Below are 25,832 nucleotides of genomic sequence, written 5' to 3' on the forward strand. Positions count from 1 at the left end.
ACCATTTCATAAGCAGAACAAAGGCCTGCTGCAATTTCAATAAACAAATATAGTTAATGGGGCCCAAGGGCAGAGATCTTGTCTGTTTTGGTGACCCTTTCAACTCTCTCATTTAACTCCCTTCCTATATATCATAGAATGAAATTAACCAAGTCTGATTATACTCATGTTTATTCTGTAATAAAATGTGTGGAAAATAAGAGCTTCAAAAACAGTTTTCAAAAGATGTTCTCTGTGGGCACATTTTATGTATTTAATCTTTGTCTTACTAGGATTTCTGTCTTCCCCTTTTCTGGTTTGTTGAAGTACTTATGACATTAGTGAAAATACATTTCTAATGAAGGAGTTACAGTGTTAGCATTAACATCTGTTATTTTTTTAATTGGAAGAAAACTCCATAAAATCTTGTTTCTTTTAAGAAGTTGCTTGATGTTGGTAGCCTGCTTTTGCACTGTGAGGTAAAGATCTTCCTGTCTCTAGAGGGTGGAAAACAAGTTGGCTGCTGAGTTCCAGCTATTTTATTTCTGCTTGTAAGAGACAACATAGCGCTTATTAATTAGCCCAGAGTTTAGAGAAAAATTGGATTTCTAGAGAGAAAAAATATGGTCCAGGCAATAGGCTGGGCCATCAGTACACAGATCAGCTGTTAAAGATATATTTTTAAATAGAGAGTTTCTATTTTTCTTAGAAATATAAAATATTAAATATTAAAGTTTTCATTTAAATCTCAATAATGAAGAATACAGTAAAAAGTTAATGGTGGTTCAAAGTAGAATTAATATAATGGAAATACGGATGATTGATAAGTTAATTTAAATATAGGGAGATAGATACATGGATAGATAAAATGAACTTAAGCAGAGAAGCAAATCATGTCTATTTAGAGGACAATGATGGTCTCATTATACCCTAGCTAAGCACTGGTGACCCAGGTGTACAAGAAAGCTTGCTCAACCAAAATGATATCCAGGAAATGTAGTGTTCCGTGTTCATATATCAACTGGGTTTTCTCTAAATTAGTTTCGATCAACCAAGGCCTGCCTTTGTCTATTCCAAAGGTTTTAGAAGCAAAGGCCAACAGTTTGTTGTCTACATGTGTGAATGCTAAGTGAATCAAGATATTTATGCCTGAAATGAGGTCGCAAACCTTAGGATAGCCATTTAATTCTCAAAATGCTACCTTGTGGGCATATGGTGCACTCATTAGAATCATAAGCTGACAGCATCTCATGGTCCCTGCAGTGGCATTACACAAGAGTTGGCCTGAGGAACTCTTTGGGTCCTCTTCTCTAGGTAACCGCTGGCTATTGATTGATGCTGGGGGATGCTTCTCTTCAATTATGTAGCCACTTGTGACTCCACCCTGTTTCAGTGGATTATCCTCATGGATGTCCTTGGTTAAATTCAACAGTTCACACAACAGAAAAAGTCATGAACAGAGGAAAGGGGACCAACAGGGAAAAGAATGGTGTTCACAGAGTTAGGACTAACCAGAATGAACCATATATGTGTATGATATTGTCAAAGAATAAATGTATTAAAAACATCTGGCTGAGGATGAGGGATCTGGTTCCAAGCTGTGGTATTAGTTTACTATATAAGTATTCTAACAGTATCTGTGAAATCAGGTTTGGGCAAGTGTCAATGATTCTTGGGACTACAAATGCTACATTAAGCACATCTTTTATCATGCCATCTCTGAAATAATGATTCAGTATCTTCTTCAGGTAACTTTATACACAATTTAAATTTAAATTTACAACTGTCTATATTAATGCAGAATTAGAGTTTTGTTAAGAAGTAGCTTACTTGTTGCCCCCATAATGCCTCTCAATTACTTTTCTCTCAACTATGTGGTTTTCCCTCAGAATTACAGAAAATTATAAGTGCACACTAACATTAGTCCATGGAAGAGTATTCTCAGTATCTATTCTTACCTAGATAGAGGAAAATTAAAATGCTAGTGGCCATATCATTAACACATATTTTCTAAGAGTCCTTAATTTATAGAAGATATTTATACAAAACTGATCTATTGAGAAAGAAGTTAAGAAGGGCCCTACTTATAAGAGAAAAAAGCAGATTTATTTTCCTAATAATATACACTCACATAGCTATATTGTTTTTGCATTGGATACGGTAGTTGTCTTAGAAATTGAGAGTGGTTAGTATTAGAATAGTTGACATATTATGGGAGAAAGAGTTGAAGGATGTTGAACTTCAAATTTTCTAACTGACTTCAAAATTTACCATAGAAAAATACATTACCTGTAAGGAGTATTGCTGCACAATGTACTTGATATAGGAATGTTCTTGTGATCAAAATTTTTGTTTTTTTGTTTTTTTTGTTTTTGTCCTTTTCGGCCATTTTTTCAGGCAACGGGGAATAGCCATGTTATATCAGAACAAGATAAAGCCATATTTTAAAACAATCATACAAAACCCATTATTAATGCATAAACTGTAAAAACAGCCATCATTTATTTTTGAAATAGCCTGGGATATGGTAGACCAAATTCAGCATCTTTTAAAGAAGTCTGAACTCCAAAAATGTTACATAACTTGTAAGCCATTTCAACAGTATACTGCATGTATCTGATGTAATAGAAACATACATTTCTTCCATTTTTCCAGCAAATATTTTCAGGGAGAATATTCATAAAGTTAAGTACTTCAATAGTCAGACATTTTTCAAAGTAGTGACAGTATATCTGCCAATGTGGTAAATATCCTCTTCCTCCTTCCTCTCCCCCTCCTCCTCCTCCTCCGGCTGCTCCTCCTCCTCTTCCTCCTCTTCTTCATCATCTTCTTCATTTACAAAGAACTGGACTGGGATCACCAACTTATTTCTTCCATGCCAATAAATGAATGTAGCTAAGTTCACAGTACTCTGTACATACCTGTGTTCATGGGCCAAACTCAGCAATGCTACAGATATATGGGCTATTTACAAAGTAATCCTCAAAGGATGGCCAGAACTGTGATTTGAGTTGTAGAATATGAACTTGAAACATTAAATGTACTTATATTTATACTCATTCATTGATGATTGAGTAAAAGTCATATGATTCTGAATACACAAAGTTATGATGTTTATTATCACTAGAATTAACGCATAATCTTTTAAGTCCACAATGTTTACACTCAATGCAAAGTTCTAAGAATTATTATCATTACTCACTTCTTTCTTATGTTTTGTTTTTGTAACATGAAAAATGAATTAACATCTGTTGTAGAACTCTTAGTTTGTGAATGTAGTTGAAGTATATCCTGGATATAAATTTATAAGATGAATACAAATAAGTAAAATAATAAGTGAAAATAATAAACCTCATAAAGTTTTTTTGTGTGAAATACTTCAGAACTTATTTTCCCATAAAAAAGTAATTTTTTGTGAAGATTTGTAACATTTTAGTTGCTTAGTAATCTTAAACTATGTTCATTTCATTGGAAGATTCATAATAAATGCTCAGGAGTCTTTTTTACACAGAATATAAATTAAACACAAGATCTGTAAAATATCTCACTGATATTTTTCTAGCAAACCTATTTTTTATAATGGAATGACATTTTGAGAGCAACCTTTTATAAATCCCCTATATTAAAATCTTAGCTATCTCACCTAAAGGAGGAGAAAGAAGTTAGAAAAAGAGAGTCACAGAGTGAAATAAAACTATGAGAAAAACAGCTGAGTGGTGATGGCGTATGCCTTTAATCCGAGCACTCTGGAGGCAGAGGCAGGTGGATCTCTGTGAGTTTGAGGCCAGCCTTGTCTACAGAGTGAGTTCCAGGATAGGTTCCAAAGCTACACAGAGCAACCCTGTCTCAATAAAACCACAAAAAAAAGCTGAAAAAAAAATTCTGAAAGTAGTTATGATAAATACTAAATTGTAATGACTCTACAATTTCCAATTAAATTAAATGTGATATCCATTTATTTTTTTTTTAAGATAGTCTTCTGAAAACTTTACTGCCTTAAATCATGCTCATTATCTTGGTGGCCTGAAATACAAATGTCAGGAACCGATTGGCACCAGTCCTCATTTAAAGGTAGAAAATACAACAACAACAACAACAACAAACAAAAAAACAAAACAAAAAAAAAAAACACAAAACCTGCAGATTACTATTATATTGTAATCCTTTGTTCTCTGTCTCCTCCTCTTTCTATTTTCTTTTGTTTGTTTGTTTTTCATTTTTGTTTTTGGATGGTTGGTGATTGGTTTGCTTCTCCTGGTTCCTGTTGATCAGTGGTGTTTGGCCAGTTTGTATTTTTCCAGACATCCCTCCACGATGTTGTTGAGGTGTTTGATGGGCCAACTCAGCAGTCTCCTCTGTTATCTTCCCTCTCGGGATCCCATTCAGGTATCCTTTACTAGAACTGCCATTCCTCAGCTATTGGTTAAAGACTGACTTTGATTAGTATTGTAGAGAGAGTTGAGATCTATGTCATCCATGTTAACAATACTGTAAACTGAAGATTTTGTTATTAAGAATAAAACCACAATTTAATAGTAATTCATAAGCTTGAGACAAATTTAATTATTTTCTAGGACTGTAATAAAATAAATACAATACTTAATCACAATCTGTGGTGTTTCATGTGCTATAAAATATTTAAGAATGAGCCATATGTATTAAAATGTAATTAAAGCTTTCTGATAAAAAAAAATTGCAATTGAAGCTGAACCCAAAGAAATTATATTGCTAGCAGTAGGCTATTTTAAAGTAATTTGATGGAACCTAGTTTGACATTTGCAAATGACAGTGTAAAATGCTGTAGTTTATTAGGTTTACTGACTGGAGATTATTTATGATATCTGAGTATTTGTTTTGTTGAGTAGGAGAGTCACTTCCACTGAGTTCAGGTAATCAGATCACAATTCGATTCACTTCAGTTGGACCCATAACAGCTAAGGGATTTCACTTTGTTTATCAAGGTAAGTGACACTGTAGTCTAGAAACACACTAAGGAATGATATCAATTTCCATGCTGTGTCCAGTTGTTGTCCAATGCTCTCCTCATAACCATAGAGGACAGAGGAAATTGGCATTAAGTAGTTGTACACTGACACCTACCTCATGAATCCTTTCCTGGAACATTGTTGCTTCACCCAATTTAAAAAGAATGCATTGTTCCATCACCTTTCCCAATTGAAATGCCTGAATTTTCCTTCCTTCCTTCCCAACATTTTGTTTTCAAAACACCTGTGTTATCCTTACTATTCTTGACTCTTCTCATTTTTTTCTCATGGTCTTCCACTCTAAATTAAACACATGGACTTTTGTTGTAATTTATTTAGTTAAGGTAAATGTTGCTCCACATTTCTTATCCTCTCAGTAAAATTGAACTTTCTGCAGTTACTAAGAATTTTGCACATTAAATGTTAATTTCCATGCTTTTTCTTGTCTTTTATGGACAACTTTTTATAGTATCATTGAACTAAATCAAGAATCATTTGAAATATATGAATCAATTGTATATGATCATGTAATAGTTCTTCTCAAAATTACTTTGTACCTTCCTACTAAGAAATGTATGAATATTTGTGATTTTGTATTCTTATTAAACTCCCTCATCTCACTTTTTTTTTCAGTTGGCTGTAACATACACTCTTTTATCATAATATTTTTCCCTGTACACAATTGTGGTACTGTGAATCTTCAAAGGCACTGAGAAAATTTAGTTGCATTTCCTCAAGTCATGCTAGAGGGCTTAATCTATTGGAATTCATGCCATTCTTTTGGACTATTGTCAGTCTCTTTAATCACATTTGTATGTGTTTTAAAAAGAAAAAACATCCTGTTATCATTCTACTTTATTAAATCAAAAAAGGCACAATTGATGGGCATACAAATTATAAACACCATCTCAAATTTTATTATGTATTATTGATGAATTAAAAATAAATATTGTTGTTAATCTGTCTGACTTATATTCTGCTTAATCTGACTGAAATTACTGTCTTCATTGGTAAAAAACATACATTGAAAATTAAGTTTGTAAACCTGTTGGCAATATCTAGTTAATATTAATAAGATCCAGTATATGAAACAACTGGAAAATATTTCATGTATTCTAAATTATTATCTGTAGTTGGGAATCGAAACAGAAAATTATACTACCACTTTTGATCCTGTAAATTGCATTTTCTAAAAAAAGTTGCTTTGTTGTATTCATAAGAATTTGGTTAAAACAGAAGAAAGAAAGTAGCATAATTGATGTTATTTAAAGGATCAAAGTTAAAATTTTTAAAGAAAATATCTTGAAGGTCAACATTCTTTTTAAATTGTATTTTATTTTTATTGAACTTGAAACATTTAGATATGTGTTAAAATTAATCATTCTAATTATGAAAAAAATGAGATTTTTGAGCCTCTTTAGGTAGTTACATTTTGAAAGCAATATATGTCTGATACACATGAAATTAAACCAACTTCTTTCTGTGCAGCTGTTCCTAGAACAAGCTCTACACAGTGCAGTTCTGTGCCTGAGCCAAGGTTTGGAAGAAGGATGGGCAATGACTTTGCCGTTGGTTCATTGGTCCTCTTTGAATGTAACCCAGGATACATCCTCCATGGCTCCAGAGCCATTAGGTGTGACACAGTGCCCAATTCTTTGGCCCAGTGGAATGATTCCTTACCTACTTGCATTGGTGAGTGTATATGTTTGTGTGCTCTGTGACTGTGCATAATTTTGGCCCATTTTTTAATCAGATAAGTTCCTGCTCCAATGGATAATCCAAAAATGTCTCTTCCAGTTCTCTACACTGTCTCTATACTCTCATGATAATTCCCTTCTCCGAAAAACTTTTCACTTTTACAGAATGCCCTCTATACTTGCCATTGTTTCTTGTCCTTTAGGAGTCTTATTGAAAATATCTTTGCCTATCCTATCATCCTGAATTATTCCTTCTATCAATTATATCAATCATTATTTTAATACTCTACCTCCTTTTCTCTGTATGTGTGTGTGTTTCAATTGTTATCAGCAGTATTCTGAGTTTTCATTGTAAAAATCTTATAACATTTAGGCAAAATTTATCCCTTGGTAATGATATGGTATTCTTTCCTTAATTCTTGATGGCTATTGATTTATTTATTTGTAGTAATTAAGTGCTATTAATTTTTAATATTGATTTTGTATCTTGAAACTGATAAATTCTTTTATTGATTTTAGTAGTCAATTGATATTTTTTAAAAATAGATCATATCATCTACCATCACAATTTGATTTCCTCTTTTCCAGTTAAATGCTCTTTTTGTTCATTTGTTTTTTCCTTTTCTTTTATCATTTCATTTTTTTCCTGTGTTGTTGTTCTGCCTGTGACTTGTGGTAGCCAGAATAAAAGTGGGAAAAGTTCTCAGATTTTCTTTTTCCAGATCTTATAACTGTTTATATTACCTCTTTATTCAATATAATCTTAGGCATTAATTTAGTATACATTACTTTTTATATTATGGTGTGTTCCTTGTAAGCCAAACTTGTTCCACATTTTCATCATGAAATTTGTCAAATGCCTTTTCTGCATTCATTGAAATGATTGTATAAATTTTTTGTCCTTGTTTTTGTTACTATTAGGTGTCAGATTTACCTTGGTAAATGCTGAACCATCCTTGCCTTCCTAGGATGATATAGTGATTAATATCTCCAGTGTGCTGTTAGATTGGGTTTGCTTTTATTTGTTGGATAATTTTGAATCTATGTCTTCTGTTTAAAGATTTTTCAGTCTAAAGCATTTTTAATAACTGTCAAAACAGCTAAGAGGTTAGGGTTTAATGGAAGAAGTACTGTGGTAGTTTAGAGCCAAGGAACGCAGCAGAGATCACCCCACACAACAGATTTCACGCAAGAGTTTTAACAGGAGTTGGGGGAGAGTACATGAAAGGCCATCTCAGAGTGTTGATTATAGAGAGAGACAGAGAGACAGTGAGATGAGAGATAGAGAGAGACAGATCAAGAGAACAAGAGAGTGGTCTGTGATTGCAGGGACCTTTTAAAGGGTGAGCATTTCTCATTGGGCGGTTGGTGATGATATAGCTGCTAGTGTTGAGTTGCTGAAGAAAGGCTCAAGAAGCCTCGTTCCTAACATTAGACAGTCCTAGTTTTAAGTATTTAAACACATATTTAAAACTTCAAACAATCTATTGGAAAGTTACTTTTATATCTTTCTGATGAATAAAGCCAGTCACTAACTATAATCATAATGGTTTACAACAGGATTCTTGAACTTTTCCATCCAATAAGACTACAATTTGTCTTTTAATATTATAGTAATAGTAATCATTACAAAATTATTTAGAATTAGAGAAATTTATTTTCATTAGCTGCTCCATGTAAATAATTTTTAATAATTCTGTAATTAATAAACAAAATTATTTATTAATTAATAAAATTAATTAATGTGTTAAGTAATAAAATTAATAATTCTGTAAGACCAGGATGTTATTTGGATCAAAAACATAAAATGCAAATAAAGTTAAAGAAATTATAGGTTCAAGGCAAGTTTTACTCAGATTTTTCTTGTTTCTTTGTGACTCCGAAGAATTTAAACACCACCTTATGAAGGGAAACATTTTCTTTTTCATCAAAACATGAAAACAAGATAGGGTTTCCATAAAGAAAAGACACAGAGGAGAAAAACTAGCTGATTCAGAGAAAAGAAAAAAATGAATACAGCTTATAGCTTGAAGAAGAAAGGAAGTGAAAGGCAGCTATAAAATGTAAAAGTATAAATGCTATAATATAATCTAGTCTTGCTTACCACTGAACAAAAGTCTTGTGACAGTCATGTTGGTCAGTTCTTCAACTTCACAACAAAATCAAATTAAAGGAATAAAAGTTATTTTGTCACAAACTTTCATAGATTTGAATTAATTTTTAGGCTCAATTAATGGATATAAGCTTGAGATATAGGAGAACATTTAGTGGCAAGAGGCCATTGTGGGGAAAGCTACCCACCTCTAGTCATCCAACAAGCAGAAAATTGGAAGATCTACATATAAGTTATACCTTTCAATATTACCTCTCTCCTTCATGGTCTATGTCTTTCTGCTCTGCCTTTCCTAATGGCTCTTTTAGCCTTGAGTTGACCAATGAATGGACTGATTCATTGATGAACTAGGTTCTTTCATGATCCAATAACATCTAAACAGCAATGTTATCTGGAGGCTAAGCCTTCAACAAATGAAGTCCTGAGGTGCAAGTGGGTAGGATTCACATTCAAACTTTATATGTAAACTATTGTAACTACTTAAATATTTCATTGATAAGTTACAATGTGTTTATATGCACATAGGGCAGCCTTTGAAAAATGATTCGATATTAACCTCATGAATGATATCAGTATTCTTATAAAAGAGACTACAAGTAGATGTCATTCCCTTTCATGCTGTGAAAGCACAGCAAGAGAATGATCGATATGAACCAGGAAACAGGCTCTCCGTAGTCATGAAATCATCTAGTGCACGGATTGTTGACATTCCAACTTCTCAAACTATGAGAATATGTGTCTGTTGTTTATTAGATATACAGTCTGTGGTGTATTGTTTTAGCAGTGCAAATGAACTAAGTCAAAGAATCAGCAACAGTAATTGGTTGCTGCTTATAAACTCTAAAGATGAACTGGGAAATGGATCAAAGCTGGAATGGTTGAGATACATGCTGGATGGAGCTGCATTTCTATAAAGCATTGTAGAGATAATTATTCTTAGAGAATAATAAGGTGGTCATGAAGAGACTGTTGGTCTAGACTCAGCAAAGCCCCTGTTGATATTTCAGATAGAAATAAGGAACATATTGTTGAATAATGGAGGGAAGGCTATCTGTAATATAAAGTCGTAAGAAGCTGCCCAGGTGTACTCATATTGTTTTATAGAAAGTACAACTTGGGAATAATGAAATTGAATTGGGTGTTCGGCAGAGGAGATCTCTAAGACATTGGAGATACAACTCAATTTGTTTGTCTTGACTGCTTTTGTCAAAGTGTGTGACTCAAAAAGCATTTAATAACAGAATGTTATCCAGTTGTGGTGGCATGCACCCATAGTCCAAGGTACCCAGGAAGCAGACACATGAAATTGTGCTTGCAAGTTTGAGTCCAGCATGGGAACCACAGTAAGACTCCGTTTCAGAAAATAAAGAAAGAAATATAATTATTAATGAAATGTGAACCTCAACTTAAAATTTAGAAATTTTCTGCTTGTGAATTGGAATAAGACCATTGTACTCAGGAGGCAACTTTAAGAGAATGCAAAGGGATGCTTGGTAATATTACTGTTTAAACAGAAGCTAGGAGGAGGTAGTTGACAAGATAACGGATATGACAAAAAGGAGGACCAGTTACCAAGACAGTGGAAGAATTAGCCAGATTTTCTTTCAGAAATAATCAAGGGATATTCCCTGCCTCACCTTTCCAGACTTTAAGGTGTGAGAGGTGGCTGACTTCAGGGGGAGGATCTCTCTGATGCCCCCTATCATTTCCCTGCCGAGATCTGCTCTGTGCTGTGTCACAGAGCTCTTTAGCCACTCAGATAAGGTCTTGGGCGGTTGTAATGTATATGCTATTCCACAGCAAGATAATGGTATTCTAATTGCCTCCACATAGAAATAAAAGATGCTAATCCACAGCAAGATAATGTTATCCTAATTGCTTCCACATAGAAATAAAAGATGCACCAAAGAACAGCTTTGTCCAGGCAGAGAACTGCCAAAAATCGGAGCCTACACAGAACCCCTCAAATGGACAAATGGCCACTGTACCAGTGGATCTATGCCTCTTACTCCACTGAAGGAGATTCACTGGGTTGAAATTTTTGCCAGGAAGATCTGCAGTCATGTAACTTCAACCTACAAAAGCTATAACATGAGCTATGCCAAGAAAAACCTCAACACAAACTGTTTCATGCACTCAGACTAGAAGATAGTATTACTAGACGTACCACAGAGGCCAGAGTCCCACCTCCCAACATACCAGGTTTGGGCTCCCTGTCTCAAAGGCTAATCAAAAGAATGAATGGTAGTGAAGGCAAAGAAATGGTTTTTAGCTGTAATGACATCGTGAGCAAAACAGAGAAATACTGTTTACATTATGTGAGTGAGAGTCTTTGGTAATATAGGAAAGGGGAAAGGGATGGGGAAGTTTAAGAGTTACAAAAGTGGCTGTTTTAGAACATCATTTCACTGACCATTAGCTCAGCATCAGCCAGGTAGGGCCTTGTCACCCATAAGAACTTTGCTGCTGTGTACAAGCGGAGTTTGGACACTTGTGATAAGATGTTTATTGTACAGTTCTATTGTTATTGGAATCTGATTGCAGAACAGAATAAGTCAGATAAAGAAAATTCAGAAAGGTGATTGTTGCTAGAGTTTTCCTGCCTTGCCCACAGTCAGGACAAATCTTTGTCACCCGCCAGTCCCACAGCTGCTCAGACCCAACCAAGTAAACACAGAGACTTAAATTGGTTACAAACTGTATGGCCGTGGCAGGCTTCTTACTAACTGTTCTTACAGCTTAAATTAATCCATTTCCATAAATCTATACCTTGCCACATGGCTCGTAGCTTACCGGGATCTTCACATGCGGCTTGTCATGGTGGCGGCTGGCAGTGACTCCCTCTCAGCCTTCCACTTCCCAGAATTCTTCTCCTTGTCCCGCCTATACTTCCTGCCTAGCCAATGGCCAATCAGTGATTTATTTACTGACCAATCAGCAACACACTTGACATACAGACCATCCCACGGCAGATGATATGGTGTCAGGTCAGGAGCTGAGTCCTTCAGCCAGTGTGGTGGTAGCACAGGCTTTAATCCTAACACTGGAGGCAGAAGTAGGCAGGTGTTGGAGTTCCAGGCTAGCCTGCTCTACAGAGTGAGTTCCAGGACAGCTGCCAGCACTACACAGTGAAACTGTGTCTTGAAACAACAATAACAACATGACAAAAACATAAGCAAAAACAACAGCAACCACAAAAACACTGAGCCCTTCCTCAGGTTTCTGGCAACATAGGAAAGCCCATGGCATCCTCAGGTAGTCTGGAACAAAGTTTTGTAAAAGTTAATAGTTGACAATTTGTTTGATTATGATGTTCTTCTAAACCTTGCAAATATCGGAGTTATACTTTGGTGTGTTCAGTCTTGAAGTGAAAGAGAAAGATTAGATAAAGTTAAGGCCAACACAAACACTCCAAAGTGTTTAACATGTCTATGGATAGTTGAGCAACACAGCTATGACCAAGTGACCAAGGCTTGTGGGGTCATCCCTAAGCTAAGATGTCAAGTTCTCAATTCCCCTGGGACTCATGTAAAAATCTCATGTGTTTAGCTAAAGCAGCTATTTATTTATATCCCTCTTCTATCTATATGTTTAGAGAATATCACCTTCCCAGCTTCAGTAGGAAAAGAGGAAGGAGCATCACAAAAAGATTATTCTCAAACTTTGTGGACTTGTGTGAGATCTACCAACTCTTTATATTCCCTTGCATTTTCCATGAAACTACTCTATGTTTATGCCACTCCTATGTATTACTAGTACTAATTGGCTTATAGCTAACAACAAACTTATCTCAGGATAAATTGCTATTCAAATACTATTGATCTGTTTTGTATTATATTTAGAAGAGACTTTAAACTTTGTATTTTTTGCTTAATAAGTCTATGTTGAACTGTAAATATTTCAACTTCAAAATTTTCTGAATATGGTGGCTAGAGAGATGGCTCAGCAATTAAATGTACTTGCTGCACTTGCAGAGGACCCAAGTTCAATTCCCAGCACTCACAGGGCAGCACCAATCAGTCTGTATCTCCAATTCCAGCGGTTCTAGTGCCCCCTTCTGGCCTCCAGTGGCCCTGCGTGAATGTGCTATGCATGCAGGCAAAACATTCGTACATATAAAGCAGACACAAATGAATCTAAAAGTAAGTATTATGAATACAAATGATTGTGTCCAATTTTTTTAAGTAAAATCCTTGGTGTATGAACAATTTTAATATGAAAGTCAGCGCAGAACTATCTTAAGTTTATACCTATGTAGTCTCTTTAATTTTTGTGTTTAGTCTGAATTTACATTGTTTATGTAAGTTATGGCCTGCTTGGAGCCTTTGCTTGCCCTGTTCCCATGGATTAGAATACACTACTCTTCCATGCTTTTCTATCTCACAGTTGTTTCTTTCAAGTCTCATACTGAAACTTTCCAACTGTCCTTTGTAAAACAGCTTTGTGCCTCTCATCCTCCATCCATTCTCCATACTCTTGTTTATGGGAACATCCACTATATTATACATCTATAGCTTTTGTGCTTGTTAAAATTTTCTTAATCTGCTTGAATCTGTCTCATTTTCCCTGCTAATGTACTATTTTGTACTCAACCAAGAGGACCTTGTTGATACATAACAGCTGAGCAGTATTTGTTCAATGATAGGATTTCAGCAAATAACTGATAATTTCCTGAATGCATGTGGAGGTGTAACAACTTTAACTACTTTCCCACAGGTTCATGCAGTCAAATTTCATTATTTCTCTACATAGCCATATTCTTGATCAGTCTGATGCTTACTTGAGCACATCTGAGGTTTCCATGTTGTATAGCTTGGTCTGTTTGAGGGGGCCCTGGCAGTGTGGTCAGGATCTATCCCTGATACATGACTTGGCTTTCTGGATCGCATTACCTATGGTCGGACACCTTGCTCATCCCTGATAAAGCGGGGAGGGCCTTTGTCCTGCCTCAACAGAATGTACCAGGCTTAGCTGTCCCCCAATGGGAGAACTTACCCTGTTGGGGGAGGGGATAACAAGTGTGGGGGTGGAGGTAGGGGGAGGGGAGATGGAGGAGGGATGAGAGGGGGATCTGTAGTTGGTATGTAAAATGAATTTTAAAAAAGTTATATAGGTAAACTACACAAAAATGAAAGGATTGGAAAAATGTAACCAGCGGCATACAGACAAGTGAAATCTTGTACAAAGCCGCAATCTAAACAATTCATGGATAAATTACCATGAATTATAACTTTGATAAAAAAATTTGAAGTTACAAAACAGGTAAAAATGAATCATAAAAGTTCGGCTGGATACAGAGCTTTCATCCTCAAATTTGACCCTGTTACACTTCGGTGTTCTTAAGATTTTTTTTCAGTCTAAAGCCCCAAGGCTGTCCTGCTCTGAGACTTGGAGATTCAAATAACCCCCTGCAGCCACTAATAGCTTTGACAATAGAAGGCCTTAGGTAGAAGGACTTCTGTCGGTGGGAGGTCTCTTTTGAAAAGGCCCGGCAGTGACACTTACACCCCTTGGGGGAAAAGTCTTTAATTAGCTGCTTATCCCATCACTATTATCTGCTGTGTTCTTCAAGTGCCTTCCAGACCCAGAATCACATTCATTTGAAGCGTCTCACGGCAATGGTACCACCTATCTAGTTCATCTCTTTTTTTGTCCGAATGAGAAGTTTTTGAAGGAGTGTGTGTGTTCTCTCTCTCTCTCTCTCTCTCTCTCTCTCTCTCTCTCTCTCTCTCTCTCTCTCTCTCTCTCTCTCTGTGTGTGTGTGTGTTTAAACATGTCTCATTCTCATTTCTTTCTCTTTTTTTTTTTTCTTTTGTTTTTTCCCAGACAGGGTTTCTTTGTATAGTTTTGGTGCCTGTCCTGGATTTCACTCTATAGACCAGGCTGGCCTTGAACTCACAGAAATGCGCCTGGCTCTGCCTCCCAATTGCTGGGATTAAAGGCGTGCGCCACTGCCGCCCAGCCTCAACTCTCATTTCTTGATGGGCCCATTTGTTTATCTTTACATGCAGTCAAGAAAGATTTATTGCCTGTAGTGTTAAACAGCAATTATCAATATTGATATGAAGTATACTTTTTAATTCTGAAATCAGCACCAGAAGGTAGACGAATTATTTTTCTTGTGTTGGTAGTAAGATCCCTGTTTTGTCTTGAGAGAGGCACACACAAACATGAGAAGGTCCACAGGTATCTGGAACACTATACACTGAGAAGGTTCCTACAGAGAGGAGACAAAGGTAGGGATCCTTGAAGGCCATGGCCAGGGGAATTCAACAGTGTAGGGAATCACTGAGTGGAATGTGAAAGGATACGTTTCTGAAAAATCACTCTAATGAAAGACCAGAGTGGAAGTCATAAGACTGCATAGGAAAAAAGGAAAGGTTCATTACAGAGGAAGATCAGAGTCCTGGAAATGAGATTTGAGTCAGGATATACTTTTTGTTGACTTCTTTATTTATTGTGTTATTGTGTGTGTATTAGTGTGTGTGTGTGTGTGTGTGGGTGGGTGGGTGTGTGTGCATGTATGCATGAGGGAGTGCAGGTTCACACATACAAAAATACCTGTGTGGAAGGGAGGGAATGACTTCAGGAGTCTCTTCTTGAATTCCACCTTCTTGAAGCAGGATCTCTATTGTGCCTGCCACTGCTTTGCACACTCCAGGCCCATGAGCTTCTAACCCATTTTTCTGTCTGCTGCATGTTCTGATGCAGGAATGCTGGGACAGCTACAGATGCAGGCTGGCTCACCTGCATTGGGTTTTGTTGTTGTTTTGATTTGTTTTTTTGAGGCAGCATTTCTCTGAGTAATAATCTTGGCTGTCCTGGAACTCACTTTGTAGACCAGGCTGGCCTCGACCTCACTGAGCTCTGCCTGTCTCTGCCTCCCAAGTGCTAGGAGTAAAGGTGTGCCACCACCACTGCCCGGCCATCTGCATTGTATTAACCTGGGTTCAGGGACTGGTTCAGGCTTTCACTGCAGCACTTTTATTGGCTGAGATGTGCCTCTAGTCCCCCACATATGTTTTAAAGGAGAATTAACAAGATTTGTTGAGAGATTGAATGTGGAAAGTAGAAATAGAAAATGCGATAGCAAGAATGAGAAATTATGGCATAAGAACAGTGTGAGTGGTGGTAACATCCACTGTGATGTAGGAGAGAATGGGTATTGTTTGGACATATGAATTTTGAAATTTAGACTGAGCAGTGTGCATATTGGAGGAAGAATATATGGCCAGAGGTAAACACTTGGTGTTTGGAAAAGATATGTAAGTAAATGTATTCACTGAGGAATGGCAATTAATTAGAAAAGGAAAGACTAATGAAATAGAGTGTATTTATATATCTTTTTTTTCATGGAGAAGTAACATGCCATTTTATAACTTTAGAAAGATCACTTTGACAGAAACTTGCAAGTATATATTATATATAAATTATATAGGGAAGCCTGGGTTATGATCAATGTACTATGTCAGACAAAGAAAATGAGAACTTGGCTGAAGAGTATAAAGATGTAAAAGAAGAAATGCAGTGTTTTAATTCATCCAAGCTCCAGAAAGTTCTTTGTGAGCCATTTTCCTTCTTTTATTTTTTTATTGATTTATCTGTCTGTCTGTCTATCTATCATCTACCATTTATTTTTGAGCAAATATTTATTTTATGATTCCTTTTCCAATCCATCCAGGATATTTTTGTGCCCTATACAAAAGTTGTTGATATTTTTAAAGGTGCAAAATACTTTCTAACTAATTTAATTGGATTTTTCTTTAACCCCAGTATTATAGTATAAGAAAAACAGCAGATGGAGTCTAGACATAAGCTCACTGGTTCAGAATGCTTGTTGCTCTAACAGGAGGCACTTTAAACACCTGTAACTCCAGTACCGAGGGATCTAGCATCATCTTCTGGCCTTTGAGGGCATCTGCATACATGTGTATACTCACACTGACACACATAAAGTTAAAGAAAAAAATAAAAACAAACAAACAAAAAACCCACCAAATGACTTTAAACAATTGTCAGCCTGTGAAAATTTTTACAGTACCCCTTTGGGCAAGTGCCCTGGATTTTCGCATTTGACTTGAGAAGTGTCACAAAACTGATCCATTGATTTAAAACTCTTTATAAACATGTGTGTAAAGGAGGGATGGCTTGGCAGGTACAACTGTGTGCTTCGCAAGCGAAAGAATCTTACTTTGAATCCCAGCCCTCACCACATGCAAAAGCTGGGCATGGCCCTGTGCATTCCTATAATCTAAAGGCTCAGGGAACAGGCATAGCTCTATGGCTGACAGCATAGCATAAGATTCAGCAAGAGACCCTGTCTCAAAGGTCTAAAGGAGAGGAGAACAGAACACCCAGAGACCTCCTCAGGCCTCCAGCACCTTTCCTCTTCTGTTGTCTATCTTTCTGTCTCTGCCTCTGTTTCTATATCTTTCTTTCTCCTCCAATTTCTCATACAAACCATGTGTTTTATTTTATTTTTATTTATAACTACCATCATAGGCAAACTAGGAAAAATGTTCAAGCAACAGAGCACCTTAGTATTCAAAATAATAATAGTTGTAACCAAAGGAAGTATAACATGTTAATTATTTATAATATTTTAACCAATATACTAGTTTCTTCATGTTAATAATACTCTGTATCTTTTTTGAAAGCATTTTAGAATCAGCAGTGTTTGCATTTCGAGGATTAAGACATTGACATTCTAATGAATTTGAGGAACATTCTCAAAAGGACAGAGGATTCAAGAGTTATGAATTAGGCAATGCCCAGAATCTGAATAAAGTCGTTCATGGCACAAGACCTTAATCTAATATATTCTGAAAGAGGCTGGAACTTCAACTGACTTCAGTGTAGATTTAAGAGGAAGAACATAGAACATATTGTTCTTTTTTTTGTGGGAGTTAGACTGATAATAACCACATGAAGTATCTTCCTCCCGTGAGGAACATGGACTTTGGAGCCAAATCCCAGCATGCAAATCCCAGATTCATTACTTACTGTGAGATATTTTAACTTCTTAATGACTCTGTTTTCTCAGTTACGAGATGAAGAAAAAACACTTTATAGTCAGTTTGGACAGTCAGAGACTTAAATGAATTTAAATACAGCAGTGATTAGAAGTCTTGTGATATGGAGTGGACTAAATGAATGTTTTCATAGTAATTACTACCAGGATCAATATTAGTTTTCAAAAGATTCCATTATCCCTCAAAGAATAATAAAGGATGTGCCAAATAACTTCCAAGAGTGATTCATAAACTTCTCTATCTGTATGTAAGCATTGATTTATTTTATTTTACATTGTATGTGAGAAAGTCAATGAAGTTTTAGGGATTATAACAAAAATGATAATCATAATTGTGTGATTTTTAGATATTCTTCCATTAATGCTGCATAATTAATTTCTGTAGGTATTTTTGTGGTATGCTTAGAGTCTTAAAATCAAAGATGATGTGGTTTTGTTTACAAGCCTCTTCTGCGTTTGAGATTTTCTCCCTGACCTTTGTCTTATTTTAATCCTTTGCATTAGAATTAACTGGCTTTCATGCTGTTTAACTTCCAGTGCCCTGTGGGGGGATTTTAACTAAGCGCAAAGGGACTATTTTGTCTCCTGGATATCCTGAGCCTTATGACAACAATTTGAATTGTGTTTGGAAGATCACCGTGCCAGAGGGAGCTGGCATTCAAGTAAGAATGCTTATTTATTTTTCTTATTTTTTTCATTTTATGTTTAGAATTAGTATTTTCAGAAATGACAGAAGGCATGTTATTTCTTAAAGTTGAGCAAATAGTTTGGCTTGACATGACTAAGTTTAATAGAAATATATTTATCACTTTTTTAACCTGAAAATAAAATAAAGCCAAATCCAGTTTGCAAGAAGACAGATAATAGTAAAAACAAAAACAAATGAACAAACACAAAATCTGCCAGGCACAACAGAATCATGAGATGAGATAGCTCAAGGGGTATGAATAGTAGAGATTCAGTTTGGCCATCTCTGGCCTAGAATATTTCTATCAAAGAAAAGAAGATGCTAAGGCAAAAATAAATTCTTTACAGACATACCTCCAGTAACTTACTCCAAGTAGAACCCATCTGTTAAAGTTTCATATCTCTGAATAGTCCAGTGACATGTTAACCCTGAATAGATTAATCAATTGAAGAGGTCAGTGACCTCAAGATACAATCACCTCTCAAGGACATCTCTTCTGAACATTGCTTTCCAAGAGCAAATATTCAAAATAGGAAATTGTGAGGAATATAAGACAATTCAAGACATTGGGTATTATTATTAAAACATGACAATAAATATCACAAAATGAAGTTTTGTTTTTTTAGGCTATTACATTCAAGGTTGCTAGATGGTTCAACAGGTTAGGCTACTCACATGGAGGAAGAAGATACCCAGTCACTGCAGTCGACCAGTCTCTGGTTGTTAGATTTGCACTGTGGCACTCTCAAAGTTCTAACACACACACACACACACACACACACACACACACACACACACACACACACACATACACAGAGAGAGAGAGAGAGAGAGACAGAGACAGAGACAGAGAGAGAGAGAGAGAGAGAGAGAGAGAGAGAGAGAGAATAATAATTAAATAGATGAACAACATGATTTGATTTTTTTTAAAAAAATATTAAAGCTATCCATGGAATATCCATTGGAATCTTGAATGTCTTGATCATGTACAGGTCACATGCAGGTAACTACAGCTACTGTGAGTTTATAAGTATGATGTCTCCATCATGTTCAGCAGATGGCATTCCACAGGATGCTTCCCCTTGCTCTGGCATTTACATACTTTTTACCCCTGCTTTTAAAATGTTCCCTGAGCTTTGGGAGTGGGGTTGAAATAGATGTCCCATCTACGTTTGAGCACTCCTACTCATTCACAGCCACTTTTTTCTTAACTCTTTGACCAGATGTGAGGTCTCTATATGAATCAGTACCCACTGTAAAAACAAGATTCTTTGTAAACAGTTGAGAACAGCGGTGACATATGGGCATAAAGGTAACTATTTAGAGGACAGTTAGACAACATGAGTGTTTAGTAAAACAACAGGAATAGGTTCCCACCAGGGCCAATGACCTCCACACCCCTGTCCTTTTGACCAGTTTCACAGCATCAGGCACAAATTCTTTCCCAGGGACAGACCTCCAATCCTATCAAGAAATAGTTGATTACTATTACTATTACTATTACTATTACTATTACTATTACTATTACTATTACTATTACTATTACTACATGCCAATATTGCAGCAGTGGGCACATCGTTTCATACAGGTTGGTATTGTAGCATGCAGAACACCGTGCTCCAGGACCCTGCATGGCACATTCCAGGACTCTGAAAGCTACACAGCAGGAAAGAATGTTCCTAGTTAGTTGAGATCCAGTTCTCTAGGTCCTAAAGCCAAAGCCTGTGATGACTTCAGATAGAAGGTTGGACCATCTTGTTCTGTGATTAATCAAGCGCCTTGGCAATGACCTGCGCTGCTAGGAGGGGCCTCTGCAGTGTGTGTCCATGATTAGTAATTCGTAGGGTGGTGTCCCATAGCTGGTACTGACATTTTGATTTAATAACTCATGCTTTCTTAGAGCAGTATTGTTCTCACATGCAGAATACCTCTGATCTCACATACAGTCATACAGACGTAGATAAGTAGTTTACAAAGGCGTGGGTATTCATAAAGCTTTTTTATACATCCTTAGTTTTAGTTAGCCCACCTTCTACCCTTTCCTATGTAAACTTTTAACCTACAGTAAATCTCTCCTCTCTTCTAATTTAATATTATAAATCATTACAGGTATTCTATTATGCCCATGCCCCCTTTAAGGCATCTTTACCTCCTTACTTTCATGAACACTTCCTGGATTTCTCCCAAATACATATTCTGAAAAAAAAAAAAAAAGAGTCAGTAAAGACTTCAGGATTGTTCATACCCCAGGTTGTACTCTGAAATGTGAATCAGATAGAACTTTTCTCAACTCATTTACTTATAAGGTTAGGAAGGATGTCCTTGATTATTCATATGCTATCAGCTTATTCATTTTGATGCCATCATAAAATGATAATCTTGAAAACTCATATTACTCTCTACTATCATGTCCTATTTTTGGTAATCGGGAGTGGGGCTTTAGTACCTAATGCTCTAATCAAACTGCTCTCCCATGAGCACCTGTGCGATTAGATCCTTTGCCTTGCTCATCTGTGCATTGAGATAACACAGTCAAAGCCTGCGGAGTCTCCTTTCACTCTCAAAAAACTCTCCCCCCCCACTTAGTTCTTACATCAATATTTTCATGGATTCCAATAACTTTCCCTCTCCTGTTCTAACGTTCTTAAAAGTCTGAGGTCCATTTATTTTAGGTTATATCACTCTCTTTGCAGATTCTTTACTTACGTATTCTCAATAACTTATAAGAGCTAAGGATGATCCAAAGAATAACAGGTTACAAGTACCGAAACAAATAACAACAAGGAAATGAGACCAAAAGCTCCTTTTTTCTCTGTATGAATAACAGTATTAGTGATAGTGTTTGGAAAATACAGGAAGCCCACATCTCTAACCCCAGCTTTAGACTATGTAAACTAGCAAATGGATGTTTTCAGCTAAATTTATCGTTAAGCTCACCAATGGTAACTTTATGAATTTTTCTCAAAATGATTCCTCTATTGTTCGTTCTCTCAGGATGACTTTTCTCCATTCACTTTTCTCTATCATTCTCTGTATAAGGATGTCCCCAGTGCTGTTCAGTTTTCAAGCCAGAAACCTTGATTTTTATTCTCTCTGATATTGTGTATAACAAACTGGGCCAGGACTGTCTTTTCAGGTGTCTGCACTTCTTCCCATTTGTACTTTTACAAAAGATCAAGCAGCTCTCATCTTTGTCTTAGACATATCCTTTTCTGTCTATTCCTGACAACATGACCAAGCAACAAACAAACAACTCCTGGAAATCCCATACTACCTCCTTCTTACTCATAGCACGCGAATTTCGTCTTCACTTCACATCCTCAACAGCGATTGCTCCATCTGTCCGCAGTTCTCATCTTTTGAAGTTTGTTAGGTTCACAACTTCCATCTCTGTAACAGCATGCCATCCTATTTCCTGCAGACACCGTGAATGTTCTTTCCTCTGTCTTTGACACTACCCAATATCTCTCCTTATTTGCCTTCACCTTACTCTCGGTTCTGTCTAAAATATATTTCTTTGATAAACTTTCTATGAACTAGATAAAAAGGTTAAATTCCCTCTTATATGTTTGGATTCTAACAGCAATCAGATTTTCCTATTATCTGCTAATTGTCTGGAAGCTCCCAAGGGCTAGGGCAGCAGCCAGTACTGTTCTGGCAGCCACTTCAGAGCCTGGCACTACAAACTCAGTAAATAATTTTAGAAAAATCAATGGACACCTCCTCAAGCAGTGGATTTGAAATGATTTGGAGAGTTAGCAGTGCATAATGAACTAATAAGATACCTGCAGAAAAACTGTTATATATCACTCGTGCTAGGCAAATACCCTCAAAACTGTACATGTCAATGCCAATACAACTCTACTTTGGAAGTACTTTATTTAATGATTCCACTCAGAAAACAGAAGCCTAGTTTAGAAGACTGTTTAGAAATCTCATAGCATGAAATATATATTGGACTCTTAAATACTCTGAAGGACAGTTTAGCACGTTGAAAAATAACTGCCCATATTGACTCTATTTTATGACATATTTCTAAATTAAAGTCTGTTATGCTAAAAAACATTTTTACTACATCTCTCATGTTTTAAACTTGGCTATTTACTGTTTTATAACTAATATACAGGTTTAAGCAACATTTAATTTGGGGGATATGGAACTATATGAATATTTAATGAATCAAATTTGAGTTGATATAAGTTAACCCTTGGTAGAAAAATTTAGAAAAGGAAAAGAGACAATTTATGATTGAGAGTCCTTTGGGAAAATATCAACATAAAAGAACAGTTTGCCTTATTAATATAATGTGATAAGTATGTGGCAAGCAATATATTCATTTATTTTCCTCTTTATTTTACCAGAGTGTTCCCAAGACAATTCCCAAGGGACTATATTTAACAAGAAAAGAAATATTTGTGAAATTATGGGGAAATATTTGTCACATAATTATTATCGATATGAAATTTCCTAATATTTTATGAATCCAGAATAAAGTGATATTTGGTTTTCTTTCTGATAAATACCTGCTTTTAATAATTAGAAACATACTGCATATGTTAGTATTTCTATTGCTGTGATGAAACACCTTGACCAAAAGCAACGTGGAGAGGAAAGAGTTTATTCAGCTTATACTTCCACATCACTGTTCATCATCAAAGGAAGTCAGAACAGGAACTCCAGCAGGGCAGGAACCTGGAGGCAGGAGCTAATAGAGAGGACATGGACGTGGTGATATTGTGTTCGCTAAAATATTGTGCACCCTAATAAACTTATCTGGGTCAGAGAACAGAACAGCCACAATATTAAACATAGAGGTTAGGCAATGGTAGCACACACCTTTAATCCTAGCATTCCGGAGGTAGAGATTTGCCTGGATCTCTGTGAGTTCAAAGCCATACTGGAAACAGCCAGCCAGGCAAGGTAACACATGCCTTTAATCCCAGAAAATGATGGCAGGAGCAGAAAGGTATATAAGGCATGAGGACCAGGAACTAGTGCTGGTTAAGCTTTTAGGCTTATGAGCAGCACAGTTCAGCTGAGAGGCATCCAGTCTGAGGAAACAGGATCAGCTGAGGAATTGGCAAGGTGAGGTAGCGTTCACCCCAATACCTGGCTCCAGGTTTGTTTTTATTAATAAGACCTTCTAAGATTCTTGCTACACATAGAGGGGTGCTACTTACTGTCTTGCTTCTCTTGGCTTGCTCAGCTTGCTTTCTTATAAAACCCAGGACCACCAGCCCAGGTACGGCACCACCCACAATGAGCTATGCCCTCCCCCACTGATTACTGATTAAGAAAATGCCTTGCATGCTTGCCTATACCCAGACATTATGGAGGCATTTTCTTAATTGAGGTTTCCTCCTCTCAGATAATTTTAGCTTGTTTCAAGTTGACATAAACTATCCAGCACACTCCATCATAAAGCTAACCTGCTGCCATGGTGGCAGTTTTACCCAATGCAAACTTCTCAAAAGGCTCAATGAGTGCCTTAGTCTTCCAATATCTCTTATTTGAATTTGTGTCATTGTAAATGCTGAGCCGTTTATTTGCATATCATAAGCGATTCCAGAACACCACCTGCTAGTTTTTTTTTTTTTCCTGGCCATTTCATCTTATACCCAATATGGTTTTATTATATCAAGCTATATTTGCCTAGGATCCCAGTGACAAATTGTATCAGATTTCTCTGAATACCATAGCAGATCACCACAAACCAATAAGCTATTTAACCACTTAAATATTATCTTCTCAATGAACCAGAAGTGAGTGTCCAAATCCTGCTTCAGTATAAGCATAAAACTCCCAGTAGATCCTCTCCTATTCCAGGTTTCTGGGGAATTCTCCTTCTGTCTCCAGCACTGAATGGCAACATACACCCTTGGCTTCTGGCCCCATCAGTCTGATTCCTGCCTCTGTGGACACATTGCTTTCTCATCCACCTCTATATTTCTTTCAATAGACATTTTTCCATGTATCTCAAGGTTTTCCATTCAGTCACATGGAAAAGATGCACACACGCCCCTCTGCCAGCACACACACACAATGTAATATTTCTAAGTTCCTGGGATTAGGATCTGTTGTTCCTGGGACACACTGACAAATCCAGAATTAAACAACTGTTCATCCTCTTGTACGTGTAGTAGGTCTTACTAAAGATGCTTTTTTTTTTTTTTGGTCTTCTGCCTCTCTGTTCTGAGTAACTCAGGGAAAACAGAAATTGTTCTTGAATAATCTGTCTCAGTCTCTTGTTTACATCCCATGTCAGCACACATGACGCTGAAGAGTTTCTCTGCCCCTCTTCTGCCTCCTGTCTGGTTCAGTTGTAGGACACTTCACTTTCCTACTCTCCTTTCCCCCCCACAGTTCAGTTCTGCACTTGAAGAGAAGTCTTGATTATAGGCCCCTCCCACTTCGCATTCCTTTTGTAGAAAACTGAAGGCATAATTACACTCTCAAGCGCACAATTATTTTGCCAGTGTTTAGTTGTTACTCACTGTCTCTCATCATCTTTCTCAGCTAAGATTTAGAGTTTTCAATTTATAGTATATGGTAAGCTTTTGATACACGTTATCTAGCTTAATTTTTTAGTGAATCTGTGAATTAGACAACTTATTCACAATAACTTCTGTGAGCAATTTGAAGCCCAGAGAGATTTTCAGCATCTCTAGTTTGAAGCTTGTGCAGAAGGAGGTTACCAAGGACTTTCAAACCCAGTGACCCTGGCTTGTGTTCACCTGTATCTGTCATTTATCATGAAGCTTTACTCCTTGTCAGTGTTCTGTGGTGGACTCATGTTCGCTCTTATATAAATACTCTCTCCACTGTGTCTAAATTGGATTACTGATAGTTCACTAAGTCCAGCTCATAATTTGATTCAACCACAGTAGCGCACACTTGATAATTTCCTTCCTTTGGAAGCTTCTCATTACCTTGGGCTCAGATCAAAAGTCAGCTCCTGCATGAATCTTTACAAGGTATTTTTAGTTCAGTACAATATATACATACATACATATATATAATATATATATATATATATATATATATATATATATATATATATATATACATACACATATATTTTACTCACAGCTGAAGAAAAGAAAAGTTCAGACAAGAATCAGGAGTGAATTACTGTTTAAGAAAGTAGTGGTTGGAGCTTTCCTTCTAGTTCTGGAACACTGCATTAGATCAGGTGCCAATCATGCAGGCAGGATATCTCCTGCCATGTGGCACTCACCCCTGGAGCAGCCATGCCAGCATCCACTTGAATAGGAGAATGATGGGGGCTGCTTTGCAGGAAAGAACTGCTTAATGAATGGAATTGTCAAAACTATGTAGC

The 25,832-nt window shown here is 36.5% G+C and overlaps 1 protein-coding gene across 3 annotated transcripts in view; it reads left to right on the forward strand.

Annotated features, from left to right (window-relative positions):
* The window catches only part of Csmd3 (CUB and Sushi multiple domains 3), a 1,140,535-nt gene that overhangs the window by 969,554 nt on the left and 145,149 nt on the right, over positions 1-25,832 (forward strand). For 2 of the 3 annotated variants that reach the window (XM_059246844.1, XM_059246845.1), the window contains 4 exons: positions 4,252-4,365; positions 4,845-4,940; positions 6,453-6,656; positions 18,343-18,467. In XM_059246844.1, coding sequence (XP_059102827.1) covers positions 4,252-4,365; positions 4,845-4,940; positions 6,453-6,656; positions 18,343-18,467 — 539 coding nt within the window. The remainder of the gene's footprint in view (positions 1-4,251; positions 4,366-4,844; positions 4,941-6,452; positions 6,657-18,342; positions 18,468-25,832) is intronic. The other variant, XM_059246847.1, reaches the window with a different exon arrangement.

The sequence above is a fragment of the Peromyscus eremicus genome, chromosome 20 (assembly GCF_949786415.1).
Source record: "Peromyscus eremicus chromosome 20, PerEre_H2_v1, whole genome shotgun sequence".
NCBI classification, from domain to species: Eukaryota; Metazoa; Chordata; class Mammalia; order Rodentia; family Cricetidae; genus Peromyscus; species Peromyscus eremicus.